The 19363-nt window shown below is 40.9% G+C and overlaps 1 protein-coding gene and 1 long non-coding RNA gene across 7 annotated transcripts; both read left to right on the plus strand.

Annotated features, from left to right (window-relative positions):
- The first annotated feature begins 613 nt into the window (after nt 1–613).
- LOC112140584 (mycbp associated protein) lies at nt 614–8757 on the plus strand. Of its 6 annotated transcripts, none has more exons than XM_024263572.1 (14): nt 614–759; nt 1260–1309; nt 1388–1573; nt 1641–1785; nt 2538–2608; nt 3085–3277; nt 3349–3521; nt 3839–3979; nt 4686–4778; nt 6000–6142; nt 6214–6329; nt 7003–7133; nt 7506–7610; nt 8643–8757. In XM_024263572.1, exons 2-14 carry the CDS (start codon nt 1271–1273, stop codon nt 8709–8711), a joined length of 1605 nt encoding a protein of 534 aa, XP_024119340.1. In that variant the 5' UTR covers nt 614–759; nt 1260–1270; the 3' UTR covers nt 8712–8757. The 6 variants fall into 6 exon arrangements, 3 of the variants coding, with proteins under 3 accessions (XP_024119340.1, XP_024119342.1, XP_024119341.1); XR_002918209.2 differs by having other exon boundaries at nt 615–759; nt 7465–7610; nt 8643–8715; XR_002918210.2 differs by having other exon boundaries at nt 615–759; nt 7003–7124; nt 7465–7610; nt 8643–8715.
- Nucleotides 8758–11860: 3103 nt separating this feature from the next.
- Nucleotides 11861–17294, plus strand: LOC112140589. Its single transcript, XR_002918213.2, has 2 exons — nt 11861–12415; nt 16543–17294. It is a non-coding gene; the product is annotated as an uncharacterized LOC112140589 (long non-coding RNA).
- The last annotated feature ends 2069 nt before the right edge of the window (nt 17295–19363 follow it).

Raw genomic sequence — 19363 nt, forward strand, 5'->3', positions numbered from 1 at the left:
TGGTCGACATGTCTGGGTCAGCAGTCTCTCTTAATGTTTGGCGGAGGACCCACCGTGGAAAGATAAAAGAGCCACATGTGGATCTGGAACCGCAGGTTACAGACCTCTGTATTAGATGGTAAAGATTTTATAAACTGCATCACACAGATCTGATCCAAAAGGAATAGACTAATCTCTTTAGCCAACTGTTCTAAAGACAGCAAGTTTGAAACTCTAATGAAAGAATCTGATAAACTGAAGTGGGCTCTCTATATGTAGAGAAAACCAAATCAAAGAGGAGAACAAAAACAATGTTCATCATGCTGAATGTTTCAAGGAAGAAAATCCTAAGTCCAGATGCTTCCAGTGTGTGCTGTGAATCAGGAGCTTTGCTCAGAGGCACCGGTAGAGGACGCTGGCGCGCAGCTGGAGACCCTCTCCAAAAGCTGCTGGACTTTGGCCATGCGCAGGCGCACATTTAACCATATCACGCAACTTTATTTATTTATTTATTTATCTAATCTATCGGAAGTCAAAAAATGTCCAAAGCTTGAGAATAAACAAAAAATTAAATCAGATGATCTTGAAATAAAAGTTTAAAGCCTCCCCGCGCGCCGCTTCCCTGTTCAAAGATGGGCGTGAGCTTGCGGGTCGTTGCGGTGTTGCCATGGTGACGACAAACATTTGATCGACCGCTTTTTGGATTGCAGCGCACACATGCGACGATGATGGAGCGCTGAGAATCGCGAGGAAAACCTGGAACGACCCCACACGTCTCAGGTGAGAGCCGCGCACGTGCGCCATGAACAGTAGACACACCTGGACGTCCCTGCGCGCGCATCTCCTTCTGACATCCTTCTCTCACAAATCTTTCCCAAAATCCGTCATATTTGACACCTTTGTGTGTTTTGAAGTTTCTACTGAGCTCAACAAGTGATGACAAGACTCTTCATCACAAAGGCGGTTTGAGGATTTAAAGCTTTTTGGAGACATAAAGTTGAAAAATTGTGTTTTTAACATGTTCTTGTGGCATTTTTCTGATCATGGGGGACATGCATGAAGAAAGTTGAGCTTAAAATTGGGTTTCTGAGTATATCTGTCTTTAAATCGGGAGTAACTCTAAATCTAAAAAAGCTTGCAGCAGTGATGTAGGAACTACTACGGCAAGCCACATGCTCTGTTCCATTCTGCCACATCCACCTGCAGACAAATAGATCCATGTACGTCTTAGAGTTTATGCAGGTGTTGCAGCTCCAGTTGTTGTCATCTCTTCCATCCAGAAACAAAGACGATGAAAGCTCTGGAGGATGAAGATCATACTGGGAACATGGTTAGCTTCTTTATCCAAATCATCATGAAGAAACCCCAAAAGAAAAGCTCTCTCATGGATTTCTTTATTTGGTGGTAGCTTTTCAGAGCAGAGCCCTCACAGCAGTGGAGGTCGGCTGAAGTTTACGGGGAGAGACGCTCTGCAGGAAACCCGTGTTTTATCTCCAGCCTCCAGTTCAATAAGGACGGGATGATTGTGCCACATAGGATTCTTGGCAGCTTAGAAGATTTCACAACATATCTTGAGGTCAAAGGGGAGAGTCAGGTAAACCAGGAATACTTTGACATCCACCCTGATCTTGCAGCATCACTGATCTCTGACACCACCACAGCTGCTGAGGCGAATACCCGAGTCCTCCGTGGATTGGTCTTCTGACACTGGGGGGGGACGGCTCTTCAGCGCCTGCGGTGTGGGTCACACAAGCATCCAGGGCACAATCCCTTGGATGAGGTCTCAAAAGCAGAACGTCTTATCTGGTGAGCAAAATACTGTGCAGTGAGTGTAATTTTAAAACAGAAAATATGACAGAACAAATTTGCCAAAATTAAAACCTAATAAATATGAACATTTTGCCAAACACAATTTATGAATCCACTCTGTAAAAAGTTTTGTTTTTTTTCACAGAAAAGATTCAAACACAATGCATTGTGGTCTATATTCACCAATCTAGACAATTAATTCACATTGGTTTTTCACAGACACTTCCGAGACATTTCTAATGCACTGGATTCTGGAGTTGTATGTTCAGACAGAGCTACAAAATGGCAAATGCACTATTTAGTGCACAAAGTAGTGAAGGAATTCAGACACAACCTAGATGTTTTTCACAACCAAATCCTCCAAATGGCAAGTCTATAGAGTAAAAAAAAACTGCAGGATTTATGCTGATGTGTAAAATGTTTGTTTTTACATTAAATCTGTTCTAAACTAAACTGTCAAACTAAAGGAAAAGTTTAAAAAAAGAGTCCCACTGTGCTCTGCAAGAATGAAGACCTCAACTCTTTTGTTAGCGCTATCTTTGCTACACAACCGACAACACCTAAACAGCCAATACTCACATCCCCCTTCAAAAAGTGAAGACACTGATTTGTATTTATGTCATTGTTACTATTATAATAAATATAAACTAACTACTATTTAAATATATGCATTTAAAGATATTTTTTATGAAATAGTTTATAACTTTTGGCAGACTTGAAGGTAAATGTGGTTTCTCTGTTTCCTTCAGGAGTTTCTTCTGCAGCATCTCCACATCGTCATCACAGCTGCCAGGAAGCAGTAAACACTATACCAGAGCAGGTAACACAGAACCGGATCAGAGGCACTCACTCACCATGGGTTCTGGTTGACCATGCTTAAAGGGTAACCAAACAGGGAAGTTGGAGGCTGACTCCACCCACAGCTGAAATGTGAAAATCCAGTTAGAGGGCTGGGGAACAGGACTGTTCTCCGCATATGGCCCCTGGGCCGTAGTTTCTCCAACCCAGCTCTAAGCTCACCTCTCGGCTGTGGGCGCGGAAGTTAGCCTCCACTAATTTCCCATCAGCCCTTTGTTTACACTCTCTCCCACTAGTTTATAACCCCTCACAACTCCAAGCTAACATTAGCATAGCAAACAGAATGACTGGATTCAGTATTTCCTTTTGCCTGGTGTGGGAATGATAAACAGACAGCACTTTTAAAGCCCCATGAAATCATTTTGGGGATGAAAATACTTTACTGTCATTATTTTCTCAGATAGTGACGCGTAGAGTTTGGTTGTGGCCTCTTCACAGAGCCGAGTGGGAGCTGGAGTACAGGTCTTGTTTGAGACTCTGACTGGGGAACCAGGTTGGTCTGTCTTGGATCTTCAGAATGGAGGCTGCACAGTCATCTCTTACAGCTGGCAGAGACTCTCAAAGGAAAAGAGCTTCCCACAGCTGCACTACCAGGATGAGAAAACTCACTTTCACTTCAACTCCTCCAGTGGTATGGAAACACGTGTGCCATCTTCACATCCGTACATCACTTCAATGTATCTTTCCTTTTCCCCTCTCTAGGTGTGATCTGTCCTGGTGACTCTTTGCGAGTGGAGGTTCTCTTCGTGTCAGAGAAGCCGGGCATACAAGCAGAGCACTGGCAGCTAAACACTACTGGAGTTTGTCAGCAAGTTATCTTAATTGGAGTATGTTTGCGACGTGATCCAACGGCAGAGTTGCAGTTACACCTGCGAGTAAGCATAGCGCCTCTACCATCAGAAGTAACACCTGTCGATAGAGGTCAAGCTTCTAGGACAGAGGCCGCACTTCTTCAACAATGCCCACTTCGCTTTAAATGAGGGCGCTCTTTTGCTACGGGTCCTGCAGCATTTTAAAAACTGTCTTTCTGACAGACTCCACGCCACTTTTACAGGTTACGCTTGTGTGACGGAGACTGTGGCTTTTTTTTTTTTTTTTTAAAGGCCACACCTATCTGTCAGAGGTCAAAGCTATCTGACAGAGTGTCTGACAGATACGTGATAATACTCTCTTTTTGGTTCTTAATGAGCAGGCTAAGCTTGAGAAGAAGGCGGTGAGGGAAACTTGTCAACTGATTTTAAGTCAGATGCTGGAGAAAATCTGCACCCCAGGAAGGTCAAGCAGCCCTCCACATCTTCTGGACTCGGAGGAGCAACATTTGGGAAGCACAAAGGTGAGTTAGCATCTTCCCTCACTGCTAATATTTCCTTTCTAAAATTCCAAAGGACTGACAAACAATCCCTCTGCTGTGTACCTAGTTTTTAAAGTCCCTCTCCAATCATCTATTGTAAAAGTGTTCCCAGTGGTTTTAATTTTGATTCTTACATGTTTCACCAATTTAAAGAAACTGTTGTTTTCTAAAACACAGTTTCTGCTCACATGAAGACCCCAGATAAATTTGCTGCTTGACGTGCCCAACACTCAAATCCTACCACAATACCTCTGATCGCATCCGTACATTGACTTGACCTTGAAAGTCGACACTCCTGTTGCGTGAATCACATTCGTTATGAACTCTGCATTAGTCGCAGCTGTCACCACTGATGGACATGGTCTGTCTGGGGGGGAAACATTGGCTGACCTGTATGCTGCACATAGGTGGCACGCAGGCAGTACAAGGTTATTGAGCGCTTGGTGTGCCCATAGAGCAAAAATGTTCCTGCAAATTATTTCTTATGGGCATGCTGCGGGCGACAATTCATAGCAACACTCAATCAACATGCAAAGGTAAATACAGGTGAAATAACCTCCCATCCTACAAGCACAACCCATATGTGAGATATTGGTATTCATACCATACTAACCAACTGTATGAGTCAACCCCCATACAGACGCATGCGACTAAGCCTTAAGGCCCATGATCCGCCATCTTGTTCCAGGGAGAAGCAGAGTCATTGGAAGAACTGGAGATAATGTGGAGAGAAGTTACTGGAAGAGAAGAATGGGATCTATCTGTGGACACCCTGCGACAGGTAACTGAAGACATAGATTGGAGAACAGTTTGTGTCTTTTTTCTTGAACTAAAACAGTAAAAACACCCCCAGATCATGATGCTGCCACCACCATGTTTCAGTGTTGGGATTGGGCTGGCTATGAGCAGTTCCGTTTTTTTCCAAACGTACTGCTTAGAACTAACATCAAAAGTTCTATTTTTGTCTCATCTCATCAGACCAAAGACTTCTCGTAGTATGGGACTCCATGTGTTTCTGTGTTTTTTATATGTCTTGTACTGAGGAGAGGTTCTGTCAGGCCAGTCTACTATAAAACCATGACCAATGTAGAGCTGAAGTGAATTCTCCCACAATTGCTCAGTTCAGCTGGACTATTGATAGAGTTACGGTCATCCGAAACGTCTTCCATTAAAATTCCCACTCCAACAATATTTTTATCTGTTTAAAAAGAGTTCCCAGTGATCTTTCCATTATGATTATATTTGTTTTAGGCAAAATCGAAAAGGCTATGTCGTTAAGACATATTTTCTGTAGAGCGGCAGGAGTTCACTAGAAATTTGCCTCTGAGTTGCGGAAGAAACCCCAACAATGATATCCCATCATTCCTCTGCTTACACTCTCTCCCATAAGCTTATAACTCCTCACAACTTCTAGCTAACATTAGCATAGGGAAAAAAAAAAGACAATGGTCTTTTGAGTCAGATTGCAGCTCAGGTGGGTTCTCAAGTGGATGTATCAAAATTGGAGCAGAGAAGGGAGACTTTGGCCCAGCCATGGCAGTTGCCAGGTCAAAAACCAGAGCTTTTCTTTAAAACTGTGAATTTTTGTGAGTTGAATTTTATGTGAAATAATTATCAGTGGAAAGAAAACCAACTAAATAATCCTTTCACATGTTGCTGGAGCCTATCCCAGTAACTGGGGGGGGGGGGGGCAGGGTTCACCCTGAACAGGTCACTAGTCTGTTGCAAAACCACACAATCACATTCCCACCTTGGGATGATTTAAAAATACCAGTTAACCTGTGAAGCATGTTTCTGGACTATGGGAGGAAGGGGGAGTGACCGGAGAACTCGGCTCAGAAAGGTCCCAGTCAGGATTAAACCCTGTGAGGCAAGAGCGCTGACCACTATGCAACCCATGTTAGCTAATTCTCATATGATTTGAAAATAATTTTAGCTTTAATGGAAAACTGTTGCAAAATGTTACTTTATTTGTGGTTAAATAACATTGTTGTTTTTACAGTGTGTGCTGTCTCTGCCCGATGCTGAACCCAGACTGGGACCCTCCATTAGAGAAGAGAGACTCACTAAACTCAATAAAATACTGCTTCAGGGTTCAGAACCATCAGAGTTGAAACATCTCCATCTGACAGCAGTCACTGCAGGGTAAGGCCGATTCTATATACCTCATTACCAAACAGCCCCCCCAACTCAGGATGGTGCATCTGTCTTTGCAGGCGGCAACTCTGGAGGAACTTGTTGGACACCATGGCTGTGGAGGCGGAAAGAATTCAAGGCCTGCTGGGTGTTTCAGAGATCCAAACGTGGAGCTATGAGGATGGACGTCCAGCAGGTGAGAGTTTGCTAAATCTTTACCAAATCAGCTAAAGCCATAATCACATGCACCTATTTGAAGAGTTGACCTGAAGGGTGCTGTGGCTTCTCTGGTTGTCCAGGCCTGTATAGAGTTGATGATTGGTGCGGCCGCATCTTAAGGGGTGCACAGGTGTGCCTTAAAGTTCCTTTGTGGCTTGTACGACCACCTTAAGGGACATCAAGAAAATGGTACACACCATTGTTATGTGTGTGGCACATTTATCAGAAGGTATTTGTAAGAAGTTACACGCACTTATGATGTACAATTGATGCGGTTGTGTGGTCACTTTAGTCATTAAGGAGAGCAAACTGGCTCTTTACTGAAAGAGTCCAAATGCTGCATGCACTGGATATCCATGTGATGTTAGTGACCATGGGATATCCACACAGACTAAGGTCTGATCGTCTCATTTTATAATTGAGTCGTATGACTACCAGTTAAAGTCTGCTGTTTACCTTCAGAGTTAACAAATGTAACATGCACACTTAGACCCTTGACCTTTATAGCCAGGAAGCAACAAAGAAGATAGATCCATTGAGAAAACCTTGACTGGAAAAAGGGGCCATTTCTGCCCTGCTTGAACCTGTCATCGTGTAACTAGCTCTACAAGTCCTTTGAGCCAATGTGATATTTTCTGCTATTGTGTCAGGAGAGGCAACCAACAAACAAGAGGACCGGAACAGGGAGAAGGGGGCTGCTGGAGGGAGGAAGAGCGGGTTTACAACTGACAACAAGAGGGGGTTTGAGCCACCATCAACAGGTGACCTGCAGGTGAGAAATGTACGTCTGCACAGGTTTGTGTTTAAAGACCCACGTTGATCTTCCAAAGTCTGAGAAAGTTATTGGTAAAAGAAATGTCCTTATCCAAACCAATTAGAAAAGTTCTCTTTGGAAAAAAAAATGGAAAAACTCTCTGAAAACAGCTGCATTGCCAAAAGAATCCCAAAGCAAGTACTAATTTTTAAGAACCTTTCAGACACTGATCAGGTGGCCTCAATATTTAATGATTTTTTATTCACTACGTCTGTGTTTTAAGAAAAAGAGGAAACACCAGACTAGTTGTGGATGAGTATTTTCAAACTCTGATTCCGTCTGTCCTGTGGATCTTTAGTGTGGTTACATGCTCTGTTTTGTGGTTCTGATGTCACTCAGGAGAAGGGAGTGAAGGACGGTCCAGAGGGACAGCTAGAGGGCTCCCCCCTCCCCCCAAGAAACCCCCCAGCATCCTCCAGCTTCAGGAGGATGTTTCTGAGAAAGGTCGGAACTTTTCTATGTATTCATTTAGGACAGTGAACATTAATACATATTAAAAAGCATTCTCTAACTAACCCTGTCAAACTAGTTGTTTCAATAGTGGCTATCATTATGGCTGCTGTGGGGTACGACCATTTCATCTTAATGTCTAATGTTTTATCATTCAACATTTGATCAAATATTTTAAATGTATCATTTTATTTTCATTTGTTCTTTTGGAGATGTTTATAGAGAAGTTAGTTGAGTGGTTCTCATCAAAGTTAATCCACAGTGCTAAGATATTAAAGAAAAAGTTGATTAAGTTCAGTCTTCACTTTTACAATTCAGTGCAGTAGATATTCTTGTCATTTTTGTTTTCTGGTTCCACAAACCTTTGAGTTCTAAAATGAAATCATTTGGCAATCAAGGAAAAGTAATACTGCTTTACAACCTTTATTTTATTTTTTAAATTTGTATTTATTTATTTATTTATTTTTTGCTCTACAAGCTTTAGTTTGATTCGTTGCAAATCTTTAGGTTTAAGGTCAAGATACCGTAAATCTTTGACCGTTTATGTGATCAACATGAATCAGTTGATTCAGGCATGCAGAAAAATGACTTTTACTATCAGATTTACGTCAATCAGAAACACATGATTATTGTAAAATAGAGAGCAATTTATAAACGTAAAGTGTTGCATATCAGCACAAAGTCACTTCTCTTTGTGACAGAATCCGGTAGTTTAAGTTGATTACACAATCACTTCACTACTGTAAAGTGCTGCATACAGTATCAGTGGAAAGCTGCTTCTCAGCGCTTCAGAATCTACTGGAATTACATCATTTACGTCAGGAGTGGGTCAACACTGGAGTTAAAGCTCGTGTTAACAGGTTAAAGTGGAATCTTTTAGCTGTTGCTGTTTCATTCCTGATTACAAACTATTGAATATTGATACCTGGAAAATGTTTTCATCTCATATGGGATGGGTCGATTGCAGTTTAAGGAATCCTCAACTGCCTACAGGTTTTAATTTGAGGGATTTTCATGTTTCTTCAGGTCTATGGTCTGATGGAGGATCTGCTGGATGCTCTTTGTGACGTCATTGATGAGCTCCGTGAGGTTTAATCGCAAAAAAAAAAGATGAGAAAATAAACTTCTTTCTTGTGACGGTTCTCTCTCCATTCTGTCTGAACCACAACATGGAAGAGTATTGTGTGAACAGAGGAGCAGCAGAGGAGGTGAGGACAGGTATTACCATCAAACACTTGTTAACATCTCCTCTGTGTGGTTTATGTTGATTGCTTAAACACTTCACTACCATAAAATGTTCCATATCAGCGTTGGGCTGCTTTACTCCACTTCAGAATCAGCTGGAGTTACATTATTGCGTAAACATTTAACAAGTTATGGTAGTCAAAAGAATGTAAACACCGCTTTAGTATTAAAGTGTTAAACACTCACATTTTAAATGGTTCTGACGAATTTATATCACCGGACATCTCAACCCCTCCCCTCTCGGGTTCCAAATAGGAAGCAGCGGCTGGGTGGCTCAGTGGGCTAGGTGAAGGGCTGACACGCAGGAGCCCTGGGTTCGATTCCCAGGGTTCTCCACTGATCCCCTTGACGCTGCTGCCTAACTGGGTCCCTGTGCCCCTCAAGTACAGGGTTGTGTCAGGAAGGGCATCCGGCGTAAAAACTCTGCCAAAATCACTGATGCGAAACAGTGGGTGCTGTTACGCTGTGGCGACCCCGAAAGGGATAAGCTGAAAGTGAACTACTACTATTATACACTACCACTATTATACAGTTATGGGCATTCTTGCTCTGATACATTCTTCTTAACATCTTTCTAATCCTATTTTATTTTAAAGATATTTTTTCTTCATTGCCAGTTATTCAAGTTATAAACTGACCAATCAGATGCCTCAGTAGAAGCATGTGATGTCGACTGGCCCCATCTCGAATGTTTGATTGACAGCTTTTCTCTAGCCCGCTTTCACTAGAAGGGGTGTGGACTTAGAACAAGCTCACTCATGATTGGTGACAGTAGTTCCTCTAAAAATGTGACTCAGATCGACTCACACCAATCACTGTCAACTGGTTTCAAAATGGCGTTAGCGTATCAGGAAGCCACGGTGACAGCTGTCGCCTGATATGTCTCGTGAAATAATGTGTCAATGTTTCTTTCAGGTAGGGACAGATATAAAAGCATAGACATACAGAAGAGCAGCAGTCCCATGCCCATATCATAATGTCTTTACCAAGAGCTGCATAAGACCTGATTTCATTTGATGTCATGGGTTAAGAAACAGGTGATTGGCCCGAGGGCTTGATGGGAAGTTCAGCATATTTTCTAGTGAATAGTGTTGCTATGGAAGTACGCCTCTTTTGTAAGAATGCAAAACGTAGTCTTTGCTAAAATATCAAGATGACAGATAAGTCAAAGTTCATTGAACTCGTTCACAATAACTCACTACATTGTTTTCTTGTAACACATAAAATACAAAAAAATACAGTCGTTGAATTCATTATGTTGCAGTATAGTATGTATCACTCTGTGACAACAATCCATCATTGTAAATCAGTTAGACAGATGTTTGAGTTCCGTGTACCACAGAAAATCCATTTGAGGTGTGTAGGCAAAACCAGAATTCATACTTAAGGTGTACTGTCGATTGTTGAGAAAACTAATGGATTTAAGTGCACCTATGGTCCAAAGGATATGGTAATTGGAATAACTTTTTATATATATTCCTGTTCAGGCACTGCGTGTATGGGTTCACACTCTCTAGAATAGAGTAACAACTTTAATGTCATTGTTATAAATAATCAATAAATGAATTGGAAAAAGTCTCTCTAGAAAAATCACAATACCAAAAGAAATAACTATGACCATGCAGTAAATTTACACGGTACATTGACCCAAACCCAAACGATTTAATGCATACAAGAGTGTGAATACAGCAGTGTGTACAGTAGGTAAAAACATAATCCCTGACGTCAGCTGTTGGATTCAGCACAGTGAAAAGGATGTGGGACAGACAAACATTTCCACACTGGCCCCTGTCTGATGAGCATTAAGATAGTGCTGTATAGTTCAACAAGAAAAAAATGGGATGTTGGTTTAGTATGGAGAAAATGTTAAATACTAAAATAAATGAAAATGAAACAGCAGTGGATGATGATGTAATGTGTAACCACTAAAATCTGCATAAGAATAGAGCGCTCAGATCCAGAGATTACAGAGGTTACACATCATTAAGCTCTTGAAACAGATCTACCACAGGCTTGGAAGCCAGGTGATGCTGGAAGCTTTCAAAAACCACCATGAATAAATGATCTGTCTGTTGAACAATGCTTCAAAGTTGAGGCCCAGGGGGAGTAGACAAAACCAACTCTCTTCCTGCACTTGCTGTGTCACAGAAGGCTTTTCTCCTGGCATCCCTTCTAAGCCTGCACTCTTCCATCCTAAGCTGGTCTTTGAGTTTGATCAACATTGGGAAACTAGACCTCTCATTCCTGGATGGAACCTACATATGCAAGTGGAGGTTGGTGTATCTATCCTAACTGTGTGGAAGACATTGAAGACGTGTATGTTTTGATAATCAGATTTCTCACTAGGAGGTTTTTGTGATTTATCGGGCACCTAAACAGAACAATTAAAAACACTTGTTTTTTGGGGGCATCAATAAAAGGGGAACAGAAAGAAGAAAATATAGTTTTTCTGAATCTTTTACTTAATTAATAAAATGCATTTTTTTTCCCTCCTTTCTCAAACAAAGAAAAAAATACAACAGAGAGCGAACATACGATTCTTTAGTCTGGATACATTAGATAAACTCAAAAGGTTGACAGAATGATCAACATTTCTTATTGTTTTTATTTTTGGAATATTATATTTTTAACATTTTTTTAAACTGCATCTGCATTTGATTTGTGGTTAAAGATCATTTCACAACCTGATACCCCATCGTCCATATCTCTTTTACTTAAACTCTAAATTTAAATTTACTGTATATAAATAACTGTAATACTCTGCTTTTTCCATCCATTCATTTTCTAAACCCTGTTTGTCCTTTTTGGGGTCACGGTGGTGCTGGGGACTAACCTGGCCACTTGTGGGTGAAGGCAGGGTTCACCCTGGACCCTGTATGTTTTGGGACGTCCGTCCGTAGTGAAAGTTAGAAGATATGATGAAGATCACGTGGGGGCGGTGCAGCTTCGGTTTCACAGGATGTTGCGGTTGGCTCAGATGATCACGTGCTCAGGTGAGTCACCCAGGTGAAGCGCTTCCTTCTCAGCGTGGAAGCACGCCACAGACTGACAGGTGGATCTATTGGCTCGTGCCCCCTTCACCCCCCTCCCATGAGAAAGGAAGCCGCGCCGTCAGACAGCCCTGAGCGCGTGCGTGGCTTCGTCTACAGAACCTGAAAAACAGGTGCGGCAGGTCACTCCGCACGCATGTCTGCGCCTGCGGGGGAGGGAATGTAAGCAGAGGAAAGGTCCGCGCGAGACGGTGAGTGCACGCGCTCCAGCCTCCACGGACGTCTTGGAAACCCCGCGGTTTGGGGGGAGGGGGGTGTCAGCGACCCAGCTGAACGTGGCCCCTGGTGAGGAAGAGGAAGATTTCCTGTGAGTGTTTGGGACAAAGTTCTGGTGAAGGAACAGAAAGTGGAACGAACACACCTGAACTCTCAGGTGTGTCAGAGAACCAGAACTCTCCTTCCTGAAACAGCTGAGGAGCACTTCAGTTTACCTCCACCTGCCTGATGTTGTCACTATTCTGAACAGTGTTGCGTTCAAGAGCGGTTCGAAGACTTCATTATCAGGTAAACTGACCTCACAATCTCCAACACTTTTCCCCAGAAACTATTGAACTGTTTTATTTTTTATGGTTCATGGGTCTTCTGTAGAGTTGGTTTGCTCTCCTGCCTCCTCCCAAAAATCTTTCAGTTTATGAAATATAGATAGATTGTTTTAACCAGATAAACTTAAATGATATCTTAAAAGTTAGAACCTATATTTGTGAGAGATATATCCTTTTATATTTAAAACATTCCATTCAGTACACTTCTCACAATAAATACTGTTATTTACACCAGTGGTTTTTCTATTTGGTCTAAATTTAAATGAACAACAAACACATTTTTTATTAGTTTGATATTTATCTACCCCCCAAAAAAATGGACCATGTCCATGTCAATAGCAGGTATATCCAACGTTTCCCTCATTGACAGCAACTTGTGTTGCTCACTATCCTCATGATGTTCCGAGATAGTGTGTTCCTCTCTGTAACAAGTGCTACAGGTAGTTCTGGCAGGTCACTTGGGGGTGGGCTACGATCATCCAGTCTCTGCTTCAGCTGGTCCCAGATGTGCTCTATGGGTTCAGGTCAGGGGACATTTTTGGCCATACCATTTGAGGCACTCCAACTTCCTGAAGTCCAGCTGTGCTATTCTAATACAATGTGTTGCAGCATTATCATCCATGAACATAAAGTTGGGGGTGTGATGACGGTTTATTGATGACTCTGAGGAAATAATGTGCAATGACTGGGTCTCTATTTTAACCAAATTGGTTTAGCGCTGACTGGTGATGCTTGCCCAGACTCTTGCTGCTCCTCCACCAAAGAGACCATGTTGATCTCAGTGTATCGCTCACCTCACCTTCTCCAGCAACGCTGACGACCATTATTTCTTTGCAAGGTGACCCGACACTCATCAGTGAACAGTAGACCATTGCTGCATTGTCCAGGTCACATGGTCTTTTGCCCACTGTGAACGTTCATGGTGTCTTGGTGTCAGTGGAGTCACCTAAAACACTAGTCTGTCATTCAAGTCAAAGTGGTGGAGTCGGTTGTGAATGGTCTTTCTGGAAACCCTAGTACCAGATAGTGCTGCCACAATTAGTCGACTAATCGACTATTAAAATAGTCGATGACTAATTCAATAGTCGATTAGTCGTTACTTTAAAATATTTGGAGTCGGAGTGTAGTAAAGTTGAAAAAACTTGCAAATGTTTAGTACCAAAAAAATGCACCTTTTTAAATATTTGAGTCGGTGTGACCAAAACTTTATCTTTTGTGAAAAATAGTTCCTTGTTTTAGATGCCGACCTTATTAGAGAGATGGAGAGTATACTTTCCATGAAACTTATTTTGACAGGTGACCTTTGACCCTATATACCCTTTATATGTAAAATTGATAGTATTATTACCTCATCTTGAGGGGTGGGGCACCTGTCAAAACGAGTTTGATAGATAGTATATTCTTTATCCTATCTACCATTTGATTTAATCTAATTTTAATAACAGAAACTAATGAAGGAAAGAGGCTGCAAGATTCATTAAAAGTTTGATAAACTATCATCTTAATTATCTTTATTTTTAGTTAGTTTAAACCTAATGATGGTTAAGATGTGTGCTTTACATCCACTTTGCAATTGACCTGAATAGTGGACTAATCTGAAAAAATAGTTGGTGATTAGTCGACTAATAAAGTAGTAGTTTGTGGCAGCCTTAGTACCAGATCATCTGGTAAACAGGCCTGGTACTGGTGATGGTTGTGGACTGTCACTCGCGGAACTCCTCTGCTGGTTCTGTCTCAAACTCTGCTAGTAGTTGTGTCTTGATGAAAGTCTACTGATGAGACTTTGAGATTTATCCAGTTCACCTGCAACATCTGACTGTCTACTAGCAACACCAAGGCGTGTTATGGCCAGGTTGCGCTGCTCATCCATTAAGAGTTGTGTGTTCATGGCTGATTATTTGATATATTTGGAATGACTTGCTGGCAAAATTTTATTTTTATATCCACAAAATATTGAAAAGGTTTTTCTTTTAAAATTGTTTGGTCTTGTCCCCAATAAATAAGACACACTGTATACAGTTTGACCATTATGTGGAAAACACTAACTGAGGTGCATCTATCACCTCAATACAGTTACCTCTATCCTGAAAATCTGTCAAGGGAAACACATTATATATCGCATTCTCTTGAGTTTTCACAATACCTCTAGCTTGTTGTGAGTAGTGTAAATCTCCTACTGCTGGTAAGTCTTACTGTCTTCTTTTTCTAATAGAGCCACATTTGTAAGAACACACCCTAGAGGGCAGCAGAGCTGAAAGTTTGGGTTGTACCATTTATTATGCTCCAGACTATTTGTTCCAAGAAGTTGGTTTCCTTCCCTTGTCAGCACTTTAGTGTCTTCTAAGTTCACAGTGGCGGTTTGTTGAGCAATCTGGCTGACAGTTGTCTGCCCAGACAATCCAGAGCAACAGGAGGCGGTCCTGAAGAGCTGCAGGAGACCATGATGGTCCTTCACTGTCAGGATCGCTGATGTGTGTTACACTTGAACCAGAACATGAAAATGCAAGTTAAGTTCAAAGATGAGTCCAGATTCTGCCCTCATAGGTTAGGTCATGGAGTCAAGAACGTGGTGGTGGTGGTTTCTGAACCAGTAGAGGAACGTCTTTTTATAGGGACACGCATGGAGGGGATTCCTCTTCTTTTCTACTGTTTACTAGCGCATGTTCGCCACCTACAGTTGGAAGAGGCTTGATTAGAATTGTCAAAGTAGTGCCAATCTGGTGAATCTTGCTCCAGACTTTCTCTTTCACAGCTCTATTCCGATATACGAAACACTCTGTGTCATAGAATTCCAGCCTGGCACAAACCACAATTATAAAATTCTCTGCATTCCAAACTTGTGATCACATTTCGCTTTGCAAGGTTCTACAACCATTTTCGGTCTCTACATAGAAAATGCACTGCCATGAAATGCACATTGAAAGTTAAATCAGGTTGAACTTAGACCAGTCAGGGACTTTGGTAGTGACTTTTGGATAGTGTCCTTTTGATTCACAGAAGTGCCAACCGTTTGAAAATTGATCATGGAGGAGAAATGAATAACTATGGCTTGTTACTGGCCAAACTGACATGATGCAAAGTCTTTCATATGTCAGAATAGAGCTGTGAAAGAAAAAGCCTGGAGCAAGAGTCACAAGAGTTTTATCACTAACATTTTGCATCAAGCCTCTTCCAACTGTAGGTGGTGGACATGCATTAGTCTACAGTTGCAAATAGGGCTGCCACAATTAGTCGACTAATCGACTATTAAAATAGTCAACGACTAATTTAATAGTTGATTAGTTGTTACTTTATATTATATGGATTTATTAAGTTTTTTTAGGCTATTTTGGAGTTTAGCTAGTAATTAAGCTACATGCTAGCTATTTTGGCTAATTTAGGATTTCTTTTTTTTAGGCTATTTTGGAGTTTAGCTAATAATTCAGCTGCATGCTAGTTATTTTGACTAATTTTGAATTTTTTTTTCAGTTTTTGGGCTAATTTTGAGTTTAGCTTAAATGTCAGCTAATTTGGATAATTTAGATTTTTTTCATTTTTTTAGGCTAATTTGGAGTTTAGCTAATATTTCAGCTACATGCTAGCTATTTTGGCTAATTTAGGATTTTTTTTAATTTTTTTCTGGCTATCAGCTTCCCCATTTTCAGCTCTCAACTTTAGCGTTTTTAGCTATCATATTGAGCATCTTCAGGTATCAGCACTAGCATCTTCAACGAATTCAGCTTACTGCATTCACACTAGCATTATTATGGGTAATTCTACATATCTAGTTTTTAGTTCGTTTAAAGCTAATGATGCTTAGTTGTGTGCTTTACCTCCAGTTTGTGAATGACCTGATTAGTCAACTAATCATAAAAAAATAATCAGTGATTAGTCCACTATTACAATCATCGTTTGTGGCAGCCCTAGTTGCAAAAAAAGAAGCCCCTCCCTGCTCATCTAGTGTGAACACCATAGGCTATTCTCATGTTTAATAGCACATTCTTGAACATGCCTCGCATACCAAGTGTGTCCGTGTCTTAAGATTCAATTGTCTGTAACCGCTCCAGAGATTACTTGTTTTCCATATCTGACCGCTCTCTCCGTCCTCAGTGTCAGCATGGTGTTGGCCTCGCCCTCCTCGCCGGCGTTCACCTGTGCAGCGGCTTCCGTGCTCACGCTGACGTTACTGCTGCTGCTGTGCATCATCCGGAAGAAAAGGAAAATGGAGGGAACATACCAGCCAAGCGCGGAGGAGAAGAAGCAGTCGCGGCCGGAGAGGCCGGGCCTACCGCTACCCAAAGAGGAACGGCTGATCTGAGGACTTCCTGTTACTGAGGGAGGGGCTGCCGGGCTCCAACCTCTAAATGCTATAATGTACAGTATTTAGTTTATGAAACTGAGGATCATCTGTGATGGTATTACATGTATGCTGATGTTCATGTCAGATTTGTGAATGGAAAAATGTATACTCAATAAAATGTCTTATATTCTCTGAAGATTCTGTTTATAAACCAGTAAACACTTCCATAAAACACAATATAAATATATGTTTTGTTTTAATCTCAAACAGAAAAACAAACTGTTATTAAATGCTTCACTTAGATCCATCCATCTGTAAGAAGAGTTCTAACTGGAGCCACATGCTGAAATGTGCTCGCTCTGAAGTTGATTATGTCTGAAGTCTTGAATGTTATTCTGCCTCTCTATACAAATCTATCATAGACAGCTTCAGTACACACTTACTCTAAAGATATGTCATTTTCTGTGTTCGGAGACATTTACTGCCCTGCACTTTTCAGTGTTCTGCAGATTACTCTGTGATCTTACTGTTCTTCCCTGTAATAAAACAAGACCAAACTGTGGTTCTGACTCACGTATGCCTCTTTCACCACTGACGCTTTTTATGTCTGTGGTTTAAGGATCACTGGCTGGTTTTCAATAACACGTGAGTAAAACTTCATCAAAATTCAAGAAATGTAAAAAAAAACCCAGACATTTTCTATTAAATTATAATTATGCGAATAAACCCAAACCTACGACGGAGTATTAAGAGCACTTTACAAAGAAATTTTTATTTTTAAAAATTATGAATTTAAATCTCGTAAATTTACGAGAAATTATGAGAATAAAGTCGTATATTTATGACTTTAACAGTCATAGGTTAAATTTATGACTTAATCAAGTAAATTTACCAGATTTAAAGCGATAAATTTACAAAAAAACCTGTAAATCTACAAGACTTAAAGTTGTAAATTTTAGAGAAAAAAAATCGTAAATTTACGAGATTAAAAGTCTTAAATTAATGAGAAAAGAACCAACGTTGGAGAACGTAAACAGAGCTCCGGACATCCCCTTCTCCAAATGAAACGTCCCGTTTCAACACTAAACCACCACGAGGAATGACAATAGTCTGTTATGTTGGCACAAGAACATTGATAATTCCGAAAACAAGGCCTCTTCTGATGGAAGATCTTGTCCTTCGTGCAGGAAGAAATGTCTGGAAGTAGACAGCTGAGAGGATATGAAAGGCTTCATGAATGGGATGTGCAGAGATCCCGCAAGCTGCAATGAATAAAACATTCATAAACTGTAAATCAGACGAAGTAACTTCCAAACATCTGTAACATTTTAAACAGTAAGTTTACCTGTTGAAATCTAAGACTCTTTTCATAGTTTAGTCGGTCTGCTTCAGCTCACGGCGTTCATTCGCTGGACTGTAAGCTCCCTTCAACTTTAATAAATTTATGAGAAAAAAACTCATAAATTTACGAGATTTAAAGTCGTAATATTACTTTTTTTTTTTTTGGTGGCCCTAATACTCCATCGTAACTCACCTGATGACTCATTGAAAGACACGGCGACTGATGTAAACAATACTTCGATTTACAGCAGATACATTCAGATTCCTGCCTCGGCATCAGCACTCATTGTCAAAGGAGACGTCTTATTCAGGCCGGGGAGCAGCGAGCTACGTGGGAGGGGCTATGGATTAAGCGATTTGGGGAAATCCTGGTTGGTGATTTTACAGAGATAGGATTGCATCCAACAATTCCACATGACGCTCAACATTTGATGAGCTGTTAAGACGCTGAGGGATTTCTCATGGCGCCCGGGCGGTATGTGGTTGTTGGTCACGTGATTCACTTAATTTGAAAAAAGTGTTTCCATTGCAGTTTTGCAAAATATTCTAATTTCGAAAGGTCTCAAAACCACCTCCACTACACAAAAATGTGTTTTATTTTTGGATAAATGTGAGTTTTTTCTAATTTAGGCAAATGTATTATCAATTTAATAATCAATGGAAACTCATCATCCCAGTGAGGAAGTACGAGCTAGTAGATGCGGTTCAAGTTTACAGTGAAATGTTGTGGGTTTTCTGCTCATATTAGGTACTAAAGTAGTTGTGAGATGCAGAAAACTGGAACATTTATTACAATTGTCAGAGGTTTTTTTCAGTAGGTTAACCTTCCAACACGCTGCTGTCTGTAACATCTAAGCTAAAATCTTTCCTTCTCTGTGTCTGAAAACCTCACTTCAGACCTTCCTACTCCTAATCACACAACTTTCACTTCTGGTTGGCTCTTACAGTACGTGTGTTGTGGCCTGTGTGACCATAGGCAGAACAGTGATGGGGATGTGGAGTGGTGTGGTCACATACGAACCCAAATAACCACGTGTCAGATCAGTCTATGGATTCCTTAAAAAGTCTGATCCAGATGTATTTTAAATCCCAAAAACCAGCTCAATAATCTGTCTAATCAATCTCTAAATTAGAATCTCTTTTAGCAACATGCTAACGTTTTTGACAAATTTAGTTTACTGAGGAATTTTAAGGCTATTTTGGAGTTTAGCAAGTTTTTAAGCAATGAGGGCTAATTGGCATCTATTAAGGTTTTTGGGCTGATTTAGAGTTTAGTTCATCTTTAAGCAA

This window comes from Oryzias melastigma, unplaced genomic scaffold (assembly GCF_002922805.2).
Source record: "Oryzias melastigma strain HK-1 unplaced genomic scaffold, ASM292280v2 sc00289, whole genome shotgun sequence".
NCBI classification, from domain to species: Eukaryota; Metazoa; Chordata; class Actinopteri; order Beloniformes; family Adrianichthyidae; genus Oryzias; species Oryzias melastigma.

Coding starts and splice junctions, on each gene's coding strand:
- LOC112140584 (XM_024263572.1), top strand. CDS start 1,271: ATGAAAGCTCTGGAGGATGAAGATCATACTGGGAACATG. Junction 1,310..1,387: donor AAGATCATACTGGGAACATG/GTTAGCTTCTTT, acceptor ATTTGGTGGTAG/CTTTTCAGAGCAGAGCCCTC. Junction 7,134..7,505: donor GTGACCTGCAGGTGAGAAAT/GTACGTCTGCAC, acceptor GATGTCACTCAG/GAGAAGGGAGTGAAGGACGG.